General features: G+C 37.6%; 1 protein-coding gene across 1 annotated transcript in view; it reads left to right on the top strand.

Moving 5' to 3' along the window:
• The window catches only part of LOC122797107 (cytochrome P450 2C20-like), a 1,202,426-nt gene extending 1,186,206 nt beyond the window's left edge, over positions 1-16,220 (top strand). The window contains exons 3-4 of the mRNA XM_044065904.1: positions 15,853-16,005; positions 16,168-16,220. Coding sequence (XP_043921839.1) covers positions 15,853-16,005; positions 16,168-16,220 — 206 coding nt within the window. The remainder of the gene's footprint in view (positions 1-15,852; positions 16,006-16,167) is intronic.
• Positions 16,221-23,449: the final 7,229 nt, after the last annotated feature.

Below are 23,449 nucleotides of genomic sequence, written 5' to 3' on the forward strand. Positions count from 1 at the left end.
ATACTTTCTTACCTATAAAATATACAAAACATTAGGACTATGATTGGGTCTCTAATAATAACCAGCTTACTGTCTGCATGATACTGTATGTGGATGCTAGGAAATTCATCTTGAAAGTTATCATGAGAAATTAATCTTGGCATCCATTTCTAGAACACATAAGGATTATGATTAATGATGTCTGGTCATAACTCTTCATACTATATGGAGATGTATCTGCTACTTGCCCTTTCTACTAGTTTCATGCATATAAGAAAAATGTGTAGAATCATGTTGTGTTTTGCCAGCTTTTAAAAGCCAGTAAAACATTGCTGCCAAACAGACAAGCAGAAATGGCGCACTCCTCTGAAGAATAAAAAAACCTTAAAAACTGTTAGATACTTCACGGTCTGCCAGAGTTTTTGTTTAGAAGTGTGGCACAATGGCATATCTAACAGAATGTAAAGCTCTTTTAACTTCTATTGCTATTCCTGCTGGCAGGCACTGTCTGCTGATAATCCCTAACATGAGACATGATCTTAACAACACTTAGGTGTGCTTAACAAATGCCTGTTATACACTTTTCTTACATCAGAAAGGTGTTAAACAAGATTATCTTTTTTTTTTATTTCTGAGTATACTTACTGCATTGCACATAGTAAAAGTTTATTTTTATGAAAACTAATGGCAATAATGCATTACTACAACAATTTATTTTACAAACATGCAAATTGGCAAGGGAAACATTTCTAAATAAAGCAACAACATGATTGCAATACACAGTGTCTCCATACATTAAAATATTCTACAGATTTTGTGAGATGCTTTCAAAACAGTTTATACACTTGCATTCACAGATAGTGCAAAATAATTTATACTAAACATGTTAACAGTATACTAATGAATTTCAATAGATAAGTAAATTACCTGAGTTTGACATTTGAAAACTGCTTCATTGTTGAATGTATTTAATCATTAGATAACAGTACTAATATAAAACAAAGAGCATTTGTGTCAAGTTCAGTCATTGGCCATTTTAAACAGATGTCACCAAATGTCATTCTTCAGCTTGTTGATAGAATGTAGGTAAATGTTTCAAAGCAGATGATATTAACAGTGAGTGCATTTTTTTTTCTTGGTAGTATTGAGGCAGAAGGAAAAGTCAAAGTATGTGGGTGGTTATTGCTTAATCTGGACTAGGCTTACAGAGAATTTGTTGGCAGAATATTTGTGTCCAATGAGCAGACTGACCTTATTTGAGAAGTAGTTGGATTTATTTAAGACTGAAAGTTGTTTGGTTTTGAAATGGTTTGCTTTGTGTCTCTGTAAAGATCTTTTCAGTCAATTCCGAAGTTTGGTTAATGTAGCTCAGTTATAAGGGGTTAGATTGTTTTCCCATAGTTACCAGGTTTCATCCTTTAGCTTGTGAAATATATAAACTCTTTGATCAACCATGGGATTTGACACACAGTGCTTAGCCCTTCTCTGGAATAGACTTGCTCTCCAAGTTAAACAGAGTGACACACTGTTTGCCTTTAAAAAGGAACTGGACAACTGGATAATGGTTCATAAATTCATTCCTACTATGACTGTTTTGGCCCTCCTTGAAATAAGAGGCAAGGCCTAAGGGTAGGTGCTTGCAAGGCAAAAATGGCTTCATGGCTCAGTTGCTTAGTAACTCCTATGATGTTATAATCCTAAAAATAAAAATTAAAGTCAGAAGGTTCTTTAACCTGCAGCAAGTAAATAATGCTTGGTAGAATCATTGTAATGAATATTCTATTACTTTCTAAAATGCAATGGTAAAGACTTATGACCAATTATGCAATGCTTATCTTCACAATATTTAAGGTTTATGCTTATTATTTGTAAGACTCATAGATTTGGAACAGTAAATACTTAATGTGCTTTTTATTTCTTATAAATGAGATGGCCTTCCTCTCCATTGTAAGCTTTGCTTTACTGTTTATAGGCATCACAATAAAAGGTGATGGCCTAATGACATTGTACCAAATGCTGGCACAACAAAGACACACTGCAGAGAGGAGTGATGGATGAGTCAGTATCTGGATGATAATGACAATATAATACAGACACTTAAATATTAGTCCAGTAATACAGTACAAGACAATGCCTTGATGATAATGGCAGCATGGGACAGTCACGGAGACATTAATCCAGCAAAACAGTACAGTCAAAGTCTTTGATGAAAATGATAGCATAGGACAGTCACTGAAATACTAATCCAGTAGTATGCTATGAGACAAATCCTTGATGACAATGGCAGTATGGGACACTGACAAATGAATCCAGTAGTACAATTACCATAGTCAATAAAGGTGCAAAGACCAGAGCAAGACATGGCATACATGTGAGGCAATCATCTGTGTGACATGCACAGTGTGCTGAAGAAACCTGAAACTACTTAATTACTGCTGTACACATTCCCTTGTGGTTGACAAAACTCTTCTCCATTAGGCCATTCAGCAAATTTTTTGTCTGTTCACATTTTGCAGGCATCTGTTAAAGACATTTCCTGTCATTATAGTTAGCCTATAAAATTCTCATTAAGGTAATAAGAGGACAAGTATTATCTATCAGTCATACTTAATACAGAAGGCACACAATCAGTATTGGATACCTCCCGTATATGAGCTCAGCAGGATGTGAATGTATACTGTACTGTGATGCAACATGTCAAAAGCTGTGAAGATGCACATAATTTTTTAACAGAAGGCAGGGTGACAGCAATGAAAGTCTGGTTTTATGTTAGAAAGTAGAGCAAAAGTAGTTCATGTATGCATTCATGTTTGAAAGAATGGTGGCATAAGTGTATCCTGACAGGTGTCACATGCCACATGTAAATAAGACTCCTGTGAATAAGCTCTACTATAAAATAGATATTGCTTAGTACACATTTGCCACTTGTATCTCTTTCTTACTATGTAAATGTACTTTCATGTTTGTTTTATATGTACTGCATTTCATTTCACTGATTCTTTGTATTATACCTCTATGCAATGTATCTGTGTCTGGTTTAGTTTTGCATATGCCATTTAACTTGCTGTTTATCTACTGTAATTGTTATTGCATTTGCTATATGGTTTTATTGGTGGGTGAAAGTCGTGGCACACCACCTCACCTACCCAGTTAAACCTCATAAGTAAACTACAGAATGCAATAATTTTGCCAGTCCATCCTGTCAAGACTAGATTTAAAAAAAAAAAATAAGCTAGAGAACACTATAATTCTGCAAGTACATGCTGTCAGGACTAGATTTTTTCTCTTAGTGGTCATTTAAATACTATTTACCCATCTCATGTGGTTAAACATAGTTTAAGTGTCCTGGAGAACTTTCTAGCAGTTAGTGTTGCATGTCTCTTGCATTCAAATGAGACACTGAGGCACAAGATGGATTCAAGCCGTTTATTGTATATAAACACATCAGGAACCGTAACTGAAATATATGCTTCGGGCTTCATATGCTTACTGACTGACTCATTACTTTTAACACACTTACATGTGCATATCCATTCAAGCTAGCACTCACACTGACTGACTATACAAAATGACACTGATCTCACAGTAGCTTACATGCACATGTTCTTAGACTACAGTGGCTGACTAGGTACAATATATACACTGATCTACATCCTCCCTCTTTAATATTGTTTGACATGCAAAATAGGAGAACAAAGACATTTTGACAACTAGACAATATGTCAACATTTTAACAAACAAAACTGAGTTCAAGTTCAAGTCGCTGTGTATTCTGGATTTGGTCTGGAAACAGAAACTTTGACTGGGTTTAGCAAAAGGGACAGTATCTGGGGATTCTTTCACAACTGGAACATCAGGGATTACATCAAAATTATTTGAAGGAACCACACTGTCCTTTTGAATTTGAACAGGTGTAGAGTAACATTGGGAATTAGAGTCGTTGGCAGAGACAATTTGCTGAGTCACTGGTTCAGAGACAGGTAAGACATCTTTGATTCCATGTGAAATCTATTCCTTCTGACTGTATGATATAAGATCTTAGTTTCTCACAAATGTTCTTCATGATTCCCACTCAGTTGTATCCTTTAGATGTTTGCATTCTCACAACTTCTCCTTGTACTAATGGTCTAAGGGATTTACTGGTCTTATCATAATACAACTTATGCGACTGACGTTTTCTCGAAAGTTGAGACTTAACCACTCTCTTGTTCTTTGTATTTGGTACTAACAATTGTTTACTGATTGGTAGAGTTGTTCTACTCTGTCTGGACATTAACCTCTGACCAGGTGAACCAAGCAAGTTATCTCAAGGAATGTTTCTAAGATTAAGTAAGTTAAGGAAAACATTGGTACCATCTCTCTTGGATTTCTCTAACAAACATTTTGCACTCTGAACTGCACGTTTAGCTAACCCACTGGATTGTGCATACTCAGGCTACTGGTAATATGAACAAAGTTCCAAGACTCAGCAAATTTCATAAACTGCTGACTTGTGAACTGTGCACCATTGTCAGACATGACTTTGTGCGGAATACCATGGACAGAAAAATATCTCTTCGATTTTATAATGACTGTGCTGGACGTCAAGTAGGTCAATTTCAAACCAATTTGTCCATTTTCAGCAGAGGCCCGGGGAGAAAAGCTCCACATGCAAGCATTTGTAATATCAGGTAAAACATTAGACATGGTTATAATATATATGACAAAATCATTAGATATTAAAAGGCAGAAGTTGAGAAAAATAGTCAGTGTATTTTGTTAGGAGTTTCTAGAGCTAGAGAAAGTAAAAAAGAAAAAAATGTAAAGAAATTTTTCTAGTACCTAGATACCTGAGGAAAGGTAGTTATTTACAGCAGAGAAGTTGAGAGTACCTAGATACCCAAGGTAATCTAGTCAGGGTTGCTACAGGGGCAGAGCCAGTGGGTTTTGAGGTGTGTTTTGAGTTGGGATTTGAAGCAGGGAAGAGAGGAGATTGCTGTGAGATTGTGAGGAAGAGTATTCCAGGTTTTTCCTACTGTGTTGGAGAACAAGGATTTTCCAGCTGAGTTATTGGGTTTACTAGTTGATATAAGTAGTTTGTCGGAGGAGAAGGCTTTTAAGATTGCAGTATGGAGTGATAAGTGATGTGAGAATGGGTGTGTTTATGGGTTTGTAAAGGATTTTGTGGGCTAAGGAGATCTGTTGAAATAGAATTTGGTTTTGTAGCTCTAGCCATCATAGTTGCCTTAAGTTTTGGCAGTGGTGAGTTCTAAAAGTAGAATTAGTGGCAAATCTGGCAATATTGTTGTAGGCAGCAGACAGTTTGCTGAGGTTAGCTTTGGACACTGAAGTGTAGATGGGAGAGGTGTACAGGAGAGTGGAGATAAGATGGGTCTGGGCAATGGAAGTTCTGGCATGTGGAGTAAGGAATGGTTTAATTCTATAGAGGGAGCCTAGTTTTCTGTTAACTAATTTTATAGTATTGTTGATGTGTGTGTCAAAGGTCAGATTGTTGTCTATTTCAACTCCGAGAAGTTTGGTAGATGGCTCGGGTGATATGTTTGTGCCACTACTTGATGTGACACAGAAATTCAGTGGAGAGGATTTTCGGGTTGGTGAAAAGAGTAATAATTTGTTTTTTTTGGGGTTCAAAATTAAGCATCGTTTGAGGAACCAAAATTCTACGGTTTCAAAAGTCTTTTGGGTGAGAGAGTGCAGTACAGAGGGGGATGAGGCAGAACAGATTAAAGTGGAATCATCTGCATATTGTATACAGATGGCAGGAGAAATATGAGTATGGAGATCATTAATGAAAATTGAAAAGAGGAGAGGGCCAAGAATTGAGCCCTGGGGAACTCCTAGAGTAATGGGGAGGTGGTTGGATAAGTTATTTTGACATCTCACTGCCTGTTTTCTGTTGTGCAGGTAAGAGTGGAACCATTTAATTGAGCTTGTGTCAAGTGCAAATGATTTAAGTAAGTGTAACAAGATTTCGTGATTGACCATATCAAAGGCTATATTTTGAAGCATCACAAGAAAGAGTTAGAGGTTTGTGAATATCATAATATCTCAATGTGGGTCTATATTACATTGTCGAAAGGCCTGTGCATCTATTGCCATTTCAACAACACATAAACATTGAAGTACCAAAACTCCGAACAGCCACTTCAGCAATTTTTTTCCCAGGGGAAAAAAATGACTTGGCCAACCACAAACAAAACAAATTGTCAGACCCTACAAATAGGGAGACTTTGCCCCCCACACCTCCCATAACTAAATATACCAACTCCAAGATTGCACTACAGTAGAGGAAGGGGCAAATTCCTGACAACGGCCAAGTGATTTTTTTCCCCTGGGAAATAAATTTGTTGACGTGGCTATTTGTAGTTTTGGTACTTTGATGTTTACATGTTGATGAAAAGGCGTTTGATGAACAGGCCTTTCGACAATATAATATAGACCCCTCAATGTGGGTGGACTGGCAATTTTCTTCAGGATATCAAATGCTTTTTGGTTTTTTCCAACCAGAGCCAGCATACATTTTTGCATGCCAACTCACATAATGGTGCAGAAAACTCAATGAATTCAGGGTTGAACTTTCCAAAATAGTTGACCACACCTAGAAAACATTTTAAAGATGTGACATTCTTTGGAACTGGCATCTCAAGAGTTGCTGCTTGCTTAGCCAGATCTGGTTGTAAGCCAGTACTGATAAACAAATGTCCAACATAAGTAACTTCTTTCAGTTTGAATTTACATTTCTGAGGATGCAGTTTAAGATTTACTTCATATGCACAGTCTAGAACTTTCCTGAGCTTTCTGTCATATTCGTCCTCACTATTGCCCCAACAATAGTGTCATCTACTATAATAGTTACCAATGAAGGTTTGCTATCCAGTGAAATTCGCCAAAAGGAACTTTTTGCATCTAAGACTGAAAAAACTGTGGAATTTGGCATGAAAACATCTACTTCTTCTACTGCATGCATCGGATGATGATGATGATGATGCTTAAGTGCTTTTATAAGTCTCTTGGATCAATACATATTTGAATATTAATTGAGCTTTTCTTGTGAGCTGCGACCATGGAGGATACCTATTTCAGTCTATTCTTCTACTGGAGTAAATATGCCTAAATTCACCATTTTGTCTAGTTCTGCTTTTACTTTGCTCTGCATCACTACTGGAATCTTCTGTGGTGTTTTGACAACTGGACTTACTTCATGGTTTAACTTCATGGAATATGTGACAGAAAGTTTACCAAGCTTGTCTTTGAAAATTACCAGCATATTCACTAAAAATAGTCTATGTAAAACTATTGTTGTTATTCATACTTATATGGTGAACCTCTTTATTAAAAGAAATCAGTCCCATTCTCAGACTGGCTTTGAGGCCTAACTGTGACTACATGTGTCTTTTGACTATGTAAAACTGCAAGTCATAGCTGTTTCCAGCAGAATGGCATGAAAAAAATACTGCACCATCAGTTTGAATTTCTTCACCACCATAAGCAATTAGTTTTGCACATTTTGCTAAATCAGGTTTCTCACCAACTTTTACTTTAGTAAACATTGGTGCTGATATAACATTGCACTTGGATCCAGTGTCTACTTTAAATTCTAAGGGTTTATTATTAAGTTGCACAGTACAAAATATTTTGCTGTTTGCTGACAACTAACAATCTGCTGTATTAACTGTTTCATCAATCACAAAGACACCATCAACACAGAAAGTTTGCTCACAGTTCTCATAGTTTGCTACAATCTCTATTTGATCTACTTGCTTCTTTGGATACTCTCTTTTAACAACACTTTAGACTTGCAAAACCTTTTGAAATGACTGCACTTTTTACATTTGTGACATTGCTGACCAAAAGCTAAACACTTTTCCCATTTAGGTTCATGAATGCCTCCACAATTGTGACAGTTAACAATGAGGTTAGGTGTGGCACTACCTCTTGGTTTATATTTCTTTTTCCTCCCAACCCCATGTTGCACACTATCAACACTTGCACTAGCAGAAAATGCAAACATGCTTTTCTCATTGATAAGCATATTTATATGCTTTTCTGCAAGCTCAGGTATTTGGCAAATCTCTATGGCTTTGCTTTGCTCAATGTTAATTCACTATCTCAAAGCAAAATCTTTCTCACTGCATCATTATTAACACCGCATACAATTGGTCTTTTTGTCAACTCATCTCTTAGATCACCAAATCTGTATGTTTTTGCTTTATTAAGTAGGTAACATATACTGCAGTAGTTTCACCAGGCTTTTGATTTCTTGTGTAAAATTTGTGCCTTTCCATTGTAATATTAATTTGATGGTTAAGCATTTCTCTAAATTTACTTTTTAAGCATTCAGGGTCTTTCCGCGTTTCAGCCTATATCACAATGTGGCTGTTCTCCCCCTCCCCTGCATACACAGCAGGTGCATACACATATGAATATTCTCACTCAATGGTTTCTAGCTACCTAATTTGAGAAGTATAAATGCTCTTGTATGGTGTCTTTATCAGAAAATGGAGCCTGTATGAAAATATCATATTCTTGCTCAAAGACTGGCCAAATTTATGCAATATTATTATCAAACACCAGCAGTTTAGGTCTGCAAAAGCCTTATCTGCCTTATAAACACATTTTTTGTACCATAAGTATAGACCTGGTACTTGCAATTATGCTCAAATGCACAATAATCTCCCCAAAAATGCTTTATTTTAACACTGCAAATACATCAAACACTCTGGACACCGGACACTAAAAAATCTGTGAAAAAGTCATACATTGTGAAAAAATTGGGACATTTTAGCCTTTTTGAACATTTTAAACACTTATTTCAAACACTTTATTCATTGTGTCACTATTCTGGACAATTTGGATAACTCAGTAATTATTTTGAACACTGACTGTTATGCCACGTGTTTCGTGACTGAAAATCATTTATACAAATTTAAGTACCTTTGAATAACTGCTGACCTGTTTACGAGTTTGCTCCTGCATATTACTCCATTTCTAACTGTGTGTTTACGAGTTTGCTCCTGCATATTACTCCACTTCTAACTGTGTGCCTCATGGTTTGCGAGCTGCTTCAACTTTGGATCAGATCCTGACACCATGTTGCATGTCTCATGTATTCAAATGAAACACTGAGCCACAGGATGGGTTCAAGTTTGAACATAAAAACATCAGGTGTTGTAACTGGAACATATATTTCAAACTTCATAATCTTACTGACTGACTGATTACTTCTAACACACTCACATATGCATCTCCATTCAAGCTAGCACTCACACTGACTGACTATAGAAAATGGCACTGATCCTGCACATGCTCTCAGACTACAGTGTCTGACTAGGTACAATATATATATAGATATATATAGATTTTACATAGACATTATAGATTTGAAAAATTTTATATTTATGATTCAATAGATTTTTAATATCCATGTGTATGAGAATATTTCATTTAATAATTTCACTCAATAACATCAATATCAAAATTAATATTTTATATATATTGTGATTTTTATTCATACTCACATTTATATATATTTATACTTTTACATAATTCTATGTACGCACAGGTTTCCTGTACTTATGTAATATTATTAGGCTTTATGTCAAATGTGTGTATTGTAGTCAATTTAGTCACCTTGTACTTACAAGAATAGTATTTATTCATTGATTTATTTATATAATGGTAGTGTATTTATTTACACATTTATTTGTATGTACTTATAGGAATGAACATGTTATAATCATTAACTTTTAATATTTATTTACATATTTGTACACAGGAAGTAACATGTATTTGGTAGTGACAGCTGTAGAGACGAAGGATGTATATTATTTGTACATTCGTATTTCAATAGTATTTTAAATGGTTATTTTTATTGTAAACACTTTTTATACTTAGTACAAGTACACATTTTCATTGTATATTTGTATATCACGAAGTTTAGTTTACTTACATTTTTATGCTTTAAGTGACATTGCTGCGATATGACTTTAAGGATTTGAAATTATGTTGGCGCCTAAAAAGGCATTTAAGTTTCTGAGGGTAATTGTTCGGAGAGTTCTGATGAAACCCTGTGGCAATGGGTGAAAGCGCTTAACTCAAATTTCATTTTATTCGTTTTATTCGTATTTTTGTTTTGTTCGTGCCTGTTACAGAATAAATTCAGTGATATTCATACTTTTACTTTGGTCGGTGTTCGTTTGATCAATGTTTTGAACCATTCCTTGGGCACTTATTGGTGTATTCGCAGTGTACATTTACGTAGGTACAATATACACATTGATCTGCAGTTAGTGCATGAGATTATGGCTCTGAGCTTCTTCCTTTAACCAAGGGTACAAGATTTTCATTTCTTCCACCTGTATTTGCTTCTTGTGTGACTGTACAAATCACTTAACCAAACAATGCCTCTAAGTCATCACTGAAAAGGGGCATTTGTGTCTTACTCGGTTAACAAATGCACAAATAAAATAGCATTGATGTTTATTGAAGCAGACCTAAGATGTCTACAATGCATTTTTTTTTTGTGAAAGAAGTTAAACATAAATTTATAGCCATGATGGCTAAAGTAGAAGAGTGTTGCATATCCAGACAAATGTGATACACCTGAAATATATGTTTTCTTACAGCAGGTTGCAAAAAGAAGGTTAAGCCACAGAACCCTCTGTTACTGATCTGATACTAAAAACAAAAGCAGTCTAACAGATTTAGTATTTATTGTGACTCTATAAGAGACCAAAATGATAAGAAGTGCTAGACAAGTGAGTGAAAATGTATTTGCTTAAAGAACTCAATCCGACCTTAAAAGGAATATTTTACTTAACTGTGGTATCATTCTCAGAGCTCAAGAAGGATGATGATTCTGCCGATTGTTTGGCAACGTAGTTTTGCCTTTATTTCAAAGTAGTGCACTTTTACTTTGTTGAAACACTTCAGGTTAGGAGTAAGTTTATCTCCAAAGTTCCATTATGAATATTAGTAAATGCTGGACTCCAAGCATGTAAGGGATAATAGTTGTAAGGTACATTGCCTTTAATAAAACGCAATGCAACTTGCAACTCCTATATTTTATTTAGTGAAGTACTGAAATGTACAGCTGTTAAATCTTCAAAATCAATAATAAATACATATATATATATATATATATATATATATATATATATACATACATTAATTAATTAATTAATTAATTAATTAATTAATTAATTAATTAATTAATGTACATATGCCTGTATGTATGTATGTATGTATTTATTTATTATTGTTTTGAAGATTTAACAGCTGTACATTTCTGTTCTTCACTGAATGAGATTTGGTACTCCAGTTAGTTTTCCTTTATAGATTGCATTAAAGGATGAACAGCATATACAATTAGGCAAATATAAAAATATTTAAAATTTTGCAGCAAATGTGAAGTATTCCCTTTTGTGAGTGGTTATACACAGGCAATTATGTGTAATCTTGTTAACTGATTTTCCTTTAGGAAGAGAAGACTAGTCAGAATTAATAAAGCTTTGCAGTGCATTAGTATGTGTGATAGTGTCCATGAGATGATGTATATATATATATATATATATATATATATATATATATATATATATATATATATATGAGTGCTAGCCACAAAGGATGCAGGGGTATATGAATATGTATATGTTGATTACAGTGGGTATGGTGCAGATACTTTTAATATTTGAAGTTTTAACTGCTGATCAATTGTCTACTTTCCTGAATGAGATCTGATAAACTAATTCTTTCTTTATAAACTATACTGAAGGAAAAACAGTATGGGCATGTTCTATTTAATTTCATTTTATTTGACTTACATTTAATCTGTGTGATTAGGCAAATACAGTGAGATCTTAAATAAATCAGCAGACATCTTGCAGTAGACATGAAGTATTTTCTTCTGCATGCCATCAAGCATAGCTATTTTATACTGAATCTTGTTAAATGACTTTGCTTTGGTGATAGGAAACTTGTTAGAATTATTATAGGTCTATGTGCCTAGAAGTAATACAGCCTCAAACTCTGCTGTGTACTGCTATTTGTGTTAAAAGTAATACTACCTAATCTTTGTCATAATATTATTCATCAGAAAGCTGTACAGAAAAACAAATTACAATTAGTCAGACAGAAAATGTGCAGCTTCATAGGTTCATAGGTGTTTACTAGGCTAAAGACAACAAAGAACTTTTTAATCCGAGCCACACATCCCAAATCTCTGACAAGTTCTTGTACCCTTGATAAATATAAGCAGAGGCTTGGGAGATGAAACATTTACAAGCAGGGGCCTAGGAGATGAACCATTTACAGGCTGCCTTTGTCCTTTAGAGACATAGGTGCCAAACCAGGGCTGAATTTCTTTCCCCCCATCCAATTGTCCAAGTTACACTTGAATTGGGTTAGGGAGGAACTTTGTTTCAAATGGATGGGGAGCCTGTTCCAGAGAAGAGGTAGTCTCTGGGATACATGCCTGTCTCTCTAGCAGGTCCTATTTATATTAGAGGCAAGGTTTAAGTCTTTAGAATGGGTAATTCTGGTGCTATTTGTTTTGTGGACATGCAGGAACTTCAACAGAGTGGGTTCTGACAATGCCTTGTATGCCAGACATAGATCTTTCCTCAACAGTATGTAGGAGACAGAATACAGGGAAAGAGCCTCGATGCGGTCTGTATAAGTTGTGTTACTTATGTCCTGTATTGTTTTAGTGAGAAACCTCTGTGGGCATTTCAGTTGTTGGATATGCCTGGTTAGGTACATACCAAAGGGAGCATTGTACCCAATGATAGGTCTGATGAATGCCGAATACAATGGAACAATGACTTCCTTGGACCTAGATGCCATACCTTTGTTTATAAGTTGCACAACATAGAATGATTTCCTCATTACTGTAGACATGTGATGGTTCAAGGCTAGATTATGGTTTATGTGTCTCCCCAAGTCTCTGACTACTGGTTCAACTCTTAGGGGTGTGTTGACAATATAATAGTTACCAGGGGTAGATGACTTTATTAAGGGACACTATTGTGCATTTCTTGGCATTTAGCTTTAGTCCATGGCTCTGGCACCAGTTGTTTGTCTGTGTCAGCCCTTGCTGGAGAACATTTGTGTCGGAGGGCAATTCAATGACAGCTTCTAACTTGTAATCATCTGCAAATTGAGTCAGCCAGATATCAATGATATTGGCCTTGACTTCAGAGAAGTAAATGCCAAGAAAGAGCTGTCCCAGGACTGATCCCCGAGGGACTCTGCTTGTGACTGGCCTATTTGTCAAGGTGGACTCTCCAGTTCTAGCTTCCTGAGTCCTGTCAGTGAGCCAACTGGCTATCCACTGGGTTACATAAGGGCTTGTACCTAACCTCTTACGTTTGTCAGCAATGCCTGAGTGGGGGATTGTGTGAAATGCCTTGTCAGGTCAAGGTAGGTAGTTTGAACCATTTTCCCTCATCTATTGCTTTGGTGACCTTCTCAAAGACATCCACCAGATAGAGTAGGCATGACCTGCCCTTGATGAAACCAAATTGAGTTGCATATAGTGTCTGAATGTTTACTATGTCATTATTGATCATTTTCATGATAATTCTTTCCATGGCTTTGCATATAAGACTAGTGAGACTTATGAATCTGTAGTTTCCAGGGTCTGTGGATGGCCCACCTTTGTGCAGAGGGATGTTGTTGTCCTCCTTTCATGAGGCATGAAGCCTGTTCGGAGGCTACAGTTTAATAATAATACCAGAGTGCCTGATAAACCATGTTCCATGCTATTTGGAAGGCATCCTGGGATATTGTCTGGGTGCATTGATGCAATGTTCTTGGTCTTAGAGACAGCATTAAGGATCTCTTCCCTAGTGATAGCAGGGGGAGTTATATTTGATAGTATTTCCTGGGGAAGATTGATGGGGAGAAATGGGTAAAACTGCAGATAAATTTTTGGCCAGTTGTTTTGCTATATCTTCTGGCTCAGTATCAATGGCTCCATTTACAATGAGCTCTGCACCCAATTGTGTATTGCCTTTGAGGTTGTGGATATAGCTAAAGAATGCCTTGTAAGTTGCCCTTGGCCTGGGATGCCAAATTTAGCATATATTTGGCTTTGATAGACTTTATTTGTCCTCAGAGTTGTTTGCTTAGTTTGATGAGAGTGCTTCTATCCTACTGGGTGCTGTACGTCCTAATTTTTGTCATGATTTTCTTCCTTCTGTTATACAGCCTATTAATTCTGTGATTCTACCAGGGTGGCTTATTTTTTTGAGTTAGTTCTGTACAACTTCCTTTTGGGTACAGCTGCCTCTATGCATCTGTTAACATGGCTTTATGGGTTTCTATGAACAGTTCTGAGTAAGCAGCAGTGTTCTCGGGGTTTATATTGACTTGAAACTTCCATTTCTTTTTCTATTCAGGCTGTGTTCTGTATGGTAAACTATCCTAAAAACCATTTGAAATTAGCTAAGAATCCCTTTTTTCTGTTTGGGCTACTCTTTCTTCCACCATGTTATTCTTTTCCAAGCTAACAATGACAACGGGTACATAAAGTGCACAGATAAATCAGTTCCAGGCAGTGTGTAGGATGAATAACTTTCTCAGAGATAGACATGTCCCAAATGGTTTAATTTTTGAACACTCCCAAAATTTATAAAAAAGTGATAGCTAATTTGCACTGAACAGGAACTAAGAAATGCAGACATCAGGTTGTATGATTCTGATGATGACCAGAACATTTAAACCAGGTAAAACTAAAAGTACTCCCATTTAGTGGAATGGTCACTTACCTGAAAGTGCTTTTAGTCAAATATGACAAAAGTGCATATAGGTTCTGTAATAGAAAAATAAAAATATGCCGAAATAGATGTTGTTACATATGGTAGTCACGGTTACAATTAATGACGCCTATGGATAAAAGGCATGAAAAATGAATCCACTGATTTTCTTCTGAACTATCTAGTTTGAAAGCAGAAAATGGAAGATTTAAGTCCCCCTTTGAAAAAACATCCAGCCATTATACATGGGCTTATACCTAGCACATCACTTCTCTTAGCTTCCAATCATTCTAGTGCAACAAATGATGTGACTTGTATTTCTTATGTGATAAACCATATATTGCTGGTTTTGTATCTGCTTTTGTGCCTTTCCATCAGTCTGAGTCACGGCCACAGACCTCAGACTCTAATTAAATATATTGTTCTTTATCAGATTCAAGCTGGCAAGTAATTTCCTACAATGGACCCCCCTCTCTCTCTCAAGGAGAGAGGAATTACCTCTGTAAGTTGCAAGTGGGTAGTTAAACCCGAGGTATTCCTGAGCCTTCATGGCTATGAAGTTAATGACGTGGAGAATTCCTCATTATGCCCCATAAAACTACTGCCCTCAGGAGTTGTGGCATGCAGTGGGTGTAATGCTTAGCTCCTATTCACTATGCATGTAGCCTTGCAATCACACTAGCCATAAGCATACACTAACATATCCCACTTAGGTAATTTTGTGTTGATAACCTTGAGATAACCATCTGATTTCAACCATGGATTAGCCTACGGAAAATTGTTAGTCTTTGGCTACTTATTCAACTGCCTCCAGTTTTGCTTCAGCTGCAGATCTGCTGTTCAAATTCCTACTGCTGATAGTCTAATGTGGCAGCTTGAAACTGCAAAAATAAGTATGACTGTTTATTTCAAATATGAATATGTTAAGGCAGTGTTTGATTTATCACTAGTAGTGCCTGACTATCGAAACCCTTGCCAAACAGCATAGTTTAGTGGCCATTGTTTTTTTCTAGTCCGGGATACACAAATGTCCTCTACTACTCTAATGAAAGGCAAGGACAGCTGCTGAAAAAAGACATTTAAATTATTGTTTCTTTGTTTTGTTTTTTTTTCATAGGCATTGGCTTGAGCCCATACAACCAGCAATGGAAGGACCAGAAGAGATTTAGCCTGACTGTGCTTAAGAATTTTGGGATGGGTAAAACATCAATGGAATCCAGAATCCAGGAAGAGCTAAAACATTTAATAAAACATTATGGTGACATGAAAGGTAAGGGTAATCTGTTTATTTATTAATTACATACAGAACATTGTTACTTCTTTCACATATATAAAAACAATCCATAGTGCAGAAAAAAAAAACAATCACTATGCCTTTGTATGACTACTGAAGCTAACTGTATGTCAGTTCTAACATACTTTGCTTTTAAAGTCTCAAGATATAATGTTAATGTTATACTGGGATTAATAAGTGAGAAAGAATAAAATAAACCATGGTTGCATTTATTGTAGAAGTATCACTCCTTTTCACCCCAACAAAGATATGGCACAAGGGGCATCTTTCTGTTTATTAGGAAGTGACATCAGATTCTAGCTGTTGTGCCTTAAGTAGTTATACTTAGATAAAAGATACCATCCCAGCCAAAATGTTCACATTCCAGGTTATCCTACTTTCCTGATAATAGGCCTGTACAAACCTTTACTTAACCATTATAAACATGTACACATTTCCCTTTCCTCTGAAAATAACCAAAATGGTATAGTTATAATAATTCCATGGGACAAAAGCACAGGCTTTGTTATAGCAGCTGCTTATCTCCCTCCTGCATTACAAGTCCAAAGTACAACACTTAATCTGGTCCATCAGAACCTTCATTGCTTCACCAAAGAAAAAAAATCTCATTATGGGGGATATCACCATAAATCTTCTTCTCCACTATAACAACCAAGACATCTCTGGGAAGCTAGCAGACATAGGCCTAACTCAAATTAAATCAGAGGCAACAAGGTCTCATTTTAAGAACAAGCATAGCATTTTAGACCAACTTATAACAAATATTCCATACAAATTTACATACACTGCCACCCTCCTCACTCAGTGGCCACTGCATCTCACTTTTTACAATTCAAAATCTCTCAAACCATCACTGGAATACTATAATAACTTTTAGGTTGAAAACAAGTACCAGCTTCATCAATAGGTAAATCACACTTTTTAGTTCAACTGAGCACCACACTTTGCTATCCAAGGCCTTGACATAGCAGCAAATACCATAAGCAGTGCTCTCCAAGCTCTTCAAAATAATTTATTTACCCTCATGTCCTGCCTTCACAAACCTACCCAAAACAGATGTCTAACAAAATAACTTAAATTAATTTGAAAACTAAGGGACGAGGCATAGAAATCACAGAACCAAAGCAACATATCAAAAGTCTAAGACAGACACTTCACCCTCTGTAACTTAAATAAAAAAATCTATGAGGTGGTAATAAGCTACATACCTTTAAAACTACTAAAGCAATCTCTATAAGCATCTAAATATTCTGGTCCCAAGGTAATCAGATAATTAGAAGACAAAAGAAAAACATTAATTACTATTCCAAATGGACCTTTTAACTAATTTTACCAACTTTACCCCATATCTCCAAACATCACTGTAGAAGCACATCCATCTGAATTCTTACTAGTGAACAGCACATACCCTCACCACTTAATTAAACAAAACATTTAAGCAGATACAGATATAATAACACTGATGCATGAGAACAAACCAGGTTTGCTTATCCATGCAATAGCTTGCTACTTCGAGTATCAGACATAGTCAACCCATGTTATGATTTCTCAGCAGTAGTAACAAAAGTGATTGATGAACCTGTTATGAACAGATATTATAGTACATAAAGACAAGTAAGCATTAAGTAAAATCCAAGGCTGATTAGCTATACAGGAATTACATAACAATTGACTGATGTATGCAGGAAACATAGAAACACAACCAAGTATGGTGCATTCACAGGGAAATCAAATATTTAATTTGCATATATTCTTCTTCCGGCTTTTCTTGGTTAGGGGTTACCATAGCAAATCACCTGTCTGCTCATGATTGGCAGTGGAGTTTTACAGTTTTGAGTTGCCAGCCGACAGCCAACCTTCCACGGAAGGCACATACATGCACACACTCATGCCTAGGGCCAATTGAGAGCATCCAATCCACCTGCATCATGTCTTTTTGATGTGAGGGGGAAACCCGGAGCACCCAGAGGAAACCCGAGTGACCGCAGGAAGGACATGCAGACTCTGCACAGAAGGCACCCCATCTTGGAATCAAACTTGAGAACCTCCTGCTGTGAGGCAGCAATGCTAAAGGCTGCACCACCGCGGCCACCCTAGTCAATTTTATTTGCATATATATTTTATTATTTTGCCACCCTGGGCATCAAGCATAAGTGGACTCTTGTCAAACAATCCCACAGGGGGTTACAGCAACGTCAGCATCATCTGCACAGGAGGTGAGCAAGATAGCTATACAACCATATGACCACAGAAGAAGAGATAAGACACAAATGTCAAATTGCAATCCTTACAGTACAAGGAGAAAGTGTATTCACCAAAACCATGCATTGCCTGTTCACTATGTGCATCAGACATAAGCAGCTCAAATCAGACACCCCAGCAGGGGTCAGGGCAATCTCATCATCAATTGCACAAGGGACCGAACAAGCTACTTTGCATAAATAATACTACCCATACTTATAGTACTACTACTAAGACTACTGCAGCTCATAACAGTACCGAAGTTAAGTAAACTAAACAAAAAATTTAAATTATCAGATATCACAATGAAACATGACCTTTGACTAACAAGCATCAGCTGGTCACCCACTACAATAGACTTAGGTGACCCAAAATCACAGATTGTGCAAAAGAGAGAGTGCAGTCTTCTCATTTCCACTCTGTGTGTGTGTGTGTGTGGGGGTCTGGGTCTAGGAGGGCAAGCCTGACATAAAAGAAATGTGTGGAAATGTGTGGAAATGTGAGGTCAGAGCAAGAATGCGCTGTCAGAGCCAGTATCTCCAGATGTAAGGAAGTCAGTTTGAAGAATGTTTTTGTGTGTAAAGTGTCATGTTTAACTTGATGTGTACTGTATGTTGTTCTGCAGGGTTACAGCCACTCCATTTGTGTTAGCACTATGCCCCAGCATCCTAGACAGGTATGGGTTATGCATGTTAGAGGATTCTGTTCAATGGTGCCACCCCCGACCACATGAACTACACCTGAGATTTGTACTGTTAGTTCCATGACCCTGGCTAGAAGTCAGGGTGCTATCTGAATGTGAGCAATGTCTGGTAAATGAGAGGCCATCACAACTACATCCATAACCATGAGCACATGGCTGACTGCATCTGGATGGGGACACAACCATCACTTATATAGCAGTGGAGGCAGTACCAAAGCAAGAGTAGGATCTTGCAAATCCATGGCTATGTTGGCTCACATCTGATAATGTACCAGATGTTCAGCCTCATGGATACTGCCTCTCCTTCATCAGTCATTCCATAACAGACACTGCATGGTCCAGTATGTCATTCATTCTGCACAGGAAGACATACACATAGTTCATGCAGTCTTGTACATCAGAATGCATGACATACACTAGTCTATCTCTTCCAAAGTTCTGGTGGAACTTGCATATGCCTAAATGATGGCCCTCTATATACATTGGGTGGCAGATTCTGACACACCAACAGCAGGAGGAGGGTGGTAAACATACCTTCTCTGAATACCTCTGACACACTCCTGTGTGGTACTTCATCCTCACAAAGGATAACACGAAAGTCCACCAGCTCTCCAACTGGGATAATCAGACTACCTTGGTCAGTCATGCCCACATCAACCTTTGCATTCTCTGATGGGTCTATGTCATGAATATATATATATATATATATATATATATATATATATATATATATATATATATATATATATATATATATATATATATATATATATATATATATGTATAATGACTGTGTGCACAATGTGGGGAGGTGATGTGAGAGCTACAATCTTCATAAGAAACATACCCAATGATCACCAGACTGTGCCTGTTCATCCCCAACATCCTCGTCAGAGGCTACCTATCCTCAAAACATCAGGTGGAGGGAGGTCCACAGTGCTGGTGCTAGGTATTGCCTCCCCTGTAAGTGCACCAAGAAAACAGAAAAATAAAAGATGAACACAATATAATACGTTCACCAAAGTAAATGAACCACTCATATAAATGCAAATAATCTTAGAGAATACATATATAATTAACAAAAAAGTATGCCCATGCACAGTTGGTCATTGCACCTCAATACCAGATGTCTCTTGACACACAGACTTCAGTTGATAAAGGTACTTAAGGCAATTTAATAGAAATCATAATGTAACTAACTTATACATTGTAATGGCATACCTGTAGCATCATTAGTGAAAATCCTCTGACTGTCCCCCACATCTGCCCCAACATCCAGTATTGCAGTGAGGAAATCTTTTGAGCTGCCTGGATCCCTTATATTCAACAGGAATTCTTCTGTCTCTGTGAGTGATGGTTCAGTAGAAGGCCCAATCCCAGTAGTCAGTTGCTCCTGTGCCACAAGCTTTGCTCTGTCAGTAAGTATTTTAATTATATCACTAACCATATGCCTGATACTCAATCGTGGCCCTGACCACTGATTGTATTCACATCACTGATCACCTGCCATCAGAGATGGTCTCATAAATGTGGATCTAGGAGCTGTGTCCTATGCAAACAGAGGGCTTGTATGATGACCTCATTCTCAGCTTTTGAAAAGGGGGGAGGGGTTATATGAGGCTGACCCCCTTATTGATTTTGAAGCCATATCCTGTTGTTATAGGAAAAATAAATTATCATCACAAAACAATTATGAAACTGTCAATGCAAGCCTTATAATATCGCCATGTTCATACTCACAAAAAGCTATTAACATGCATAAGTGAGCAAAATTATTTCTCATGTACATAGAGGGGTATATACAACTAATAGGCAAATATAAAAATATAAGCAGAGAACACCTTCTTAATGAAACATCTTAACCTACATATGCTTCTACAATTCACACGTTTGAACATCCTTGGCCGACCTCCATGAAATATAAGAGAGAATTGCAGGAACTAAAGTTTTTAGTTTGTTTGTTTCAAAAACACATGCCTTTTCCAGATTAGACAGTAGCAAATTATCATATAACTATGAAGCATTAGTGGCAAAAACATTACATACCATAAAAGAGTTCAGACTGTTATCCCAAAAGTTTTGCAAATCAGCAATTGTTAACAAGTTTGCTTGTCAGCACTTGGGGAATCAAGCAGTGTTCATAGGTTCATAGGTTCATACTAGGCAATCTGCCCTAGGGCATTTATAAGCCTAGCCAGAGTGAGCTTGGCTATCGCCACCCATTTTAAATTAATTTTGCTATGCCCTTTTTCGAGGTTAGTATACTGTTCCTCTGTCTAACAGTGACACAGAAGTGATACCCGGGGTAAACCTATGATCTCTCATCCACTCATCAAGATTCCTCTTGAAGAGAGTCAGTGAGGGACTCTGCCTAACCTGGACTGGGATTTTATTCCAGAGTGAAGGGAGCCTCTGGGTTATGAATCTGTCCCTCCAGCATGTCCTATTTATTTCAGTGCTGAGTTTCAAGTCTCTCGAGCGCGTAGCTCGATGGGATTTGGATTTTCTGAGGTGCAGCATGTCCATTAATTCCAGGCTGGACATGGCTTTATACGTCAGGCACAGATCGCCTCTGAGCAGGCGGTATGCCACTGAGTAGAGCTGGAGTTTTTTTAACCGGGCAGCATATGGCATCTGTTTGAGCCCTTTGATCATTTTGGTGAGGTACTTTTGGGGTCTTTCCAGTTGCTGCAGGTGTCTGGTAAGGTACATCCCAAAAGGGGCATTGTACTCAATTATGGGCCTGATGAGGGATGAGTAAAGAGGCATGATGACCTCCCCTGATCTAGATGTGAATCCCTTCATGATTAGGTGGGCTATATCAAATGTTTTTCTAACCACTTTGGCCACGTGGTTGTCAAATGAGAGATTGCTATCAACTTGGGTCCCCAGGTCCCTAATTACTTCTTCTGTACTTAATGGATTACCACCTATGTGGTAATTTGTGGGCACTTTGTTTTTGCCAAAGGGGATGACTTTACACTTTTTGGCATTTAGCTTGAGCCCATGGCTCTGGCACCTGTTGTCTGTTTCTATGAGGCCCTTTTGGAGGATGCTTGTGTCAGCTGGAGAGTCGATTATGGCGCCCAGTCTGCAGTCATTTGCGAACTTGGTCAGCCACAGTCCTTCAGTGTTGGCGTGTACCTCCGAGAAATATATACCGAACAAGAGAGGTCCCAGGACTGAGCCTTGTGGGATGCCACTTGTAACTGGTTTGGAGTCTGACATGACTCCAGCAATTCTAACCATGTGGGTTCTGTCCTTGAGCCAGTTTGCAACCCATCTAGTGACATAGGGGTTTATATTTAAGCTGGTGAGCTTATCTATAATGCCCGAGTGGGGTATTGTATCGAAGGCTTTTGTGAGGTCCAGGTAGGCTGTGTGGACCACCTTCCCCTTGGCAATGGCCTTGGTGACTGTTTCAAAGAAATCAACTAGGTTTAAGAGGCAGGATCTGCCCTTAACAAAGTTGAACTGGGTAGGATCCAGTGTCTGTAGGTCCCCAATATCTTTATTTATGAGGTCCATGATGATCCTTTCCATAGCTTTGCAGACCAAGCTAGTCAGGCTTATGAGGCGATAGTTTCCAGGATCTGTTGAGGCACCACCTTTGAGGAGAGGGATCACTGTTGCTGTATGCCACTCTTTGGATACATATCCTGTAGTAAGGCTGAGATTTAACAGTAGTTTTATGTTTGGGTTTAGCTCTTCTTGGAGTTCATGTAGCACACAGCCCGGGACACCATCTGATCCCATTGATGCTGTGTTTATTTGCTTTGGAGAGGGTGGCTCTTACCTGAGCATCTGAGATGTCAGGGGGGCAGCACTCTGCTGGGATAGATATTTGATCTTTTGGTGGGGGGGGGGAAGTTTGCGCTGAACCTGTCAGCCTGGATGTTGGCAATGTCTGTGGGTTTGGTGTATTTTTTGTCATTTTGGACTAATTCTGAGCATATCTAGGAATTCCCACCCAGGTTCCTAACATAACTAAAGAAAGCCTTGTGATTATCCTTAGTGTCCTGTGCAATTTTTCTCTCGAAGCTGGCCTTAGACGATTTTATGAGTGCCCATAGTTTTTTGATAATACTGATCAGAGATGCCTTCCCTTTTTGGGATTTTGCTCTATCATGTAGTAGCTTCCTCCTTCTATTGTATAGTTTGTTTATGGCTGGGGTCCACCAGACAGGACGTCTGCCTTTGGAGGATTGGGTCTTGGTTTTATTTGGGATTGCATGATCCATGCATTCCTGACGGTGTTCATAGAATGCATTTATAAAGGATTATGCGGTCTGGGCCGTATTTTCCACAAGCCCGGGGGCTTTGAAGGATTCCACCTCCATTTTGAGGAGTGTAAAATTTGCTTTAGAGAAGTTTTTTATTGTGGTTTTCTGGGCAGGAAGTGGGATCGGGATGTGAATATCCAGTGAGATTAGTTTATGGTCTGATCTTACCAGTGAGAGATACACTTCTGGTCTG

The sequence above is a fragment of the Protopterus annectens genome, chromosome 3.part0 (genome assembly GCF_019279795.1).
Source record: "Protopterus annectens isolate FY-2018-M chromosome 3.part0, PAN1.0, whole genome shotgun sequence".
In the NCBI taxonomy this organism is placed as follows: Eukaryota; Metazoa; Chordata; order Ceratodontiformes; family Protopteridae; genus Protopterus; species Protopterus annectens.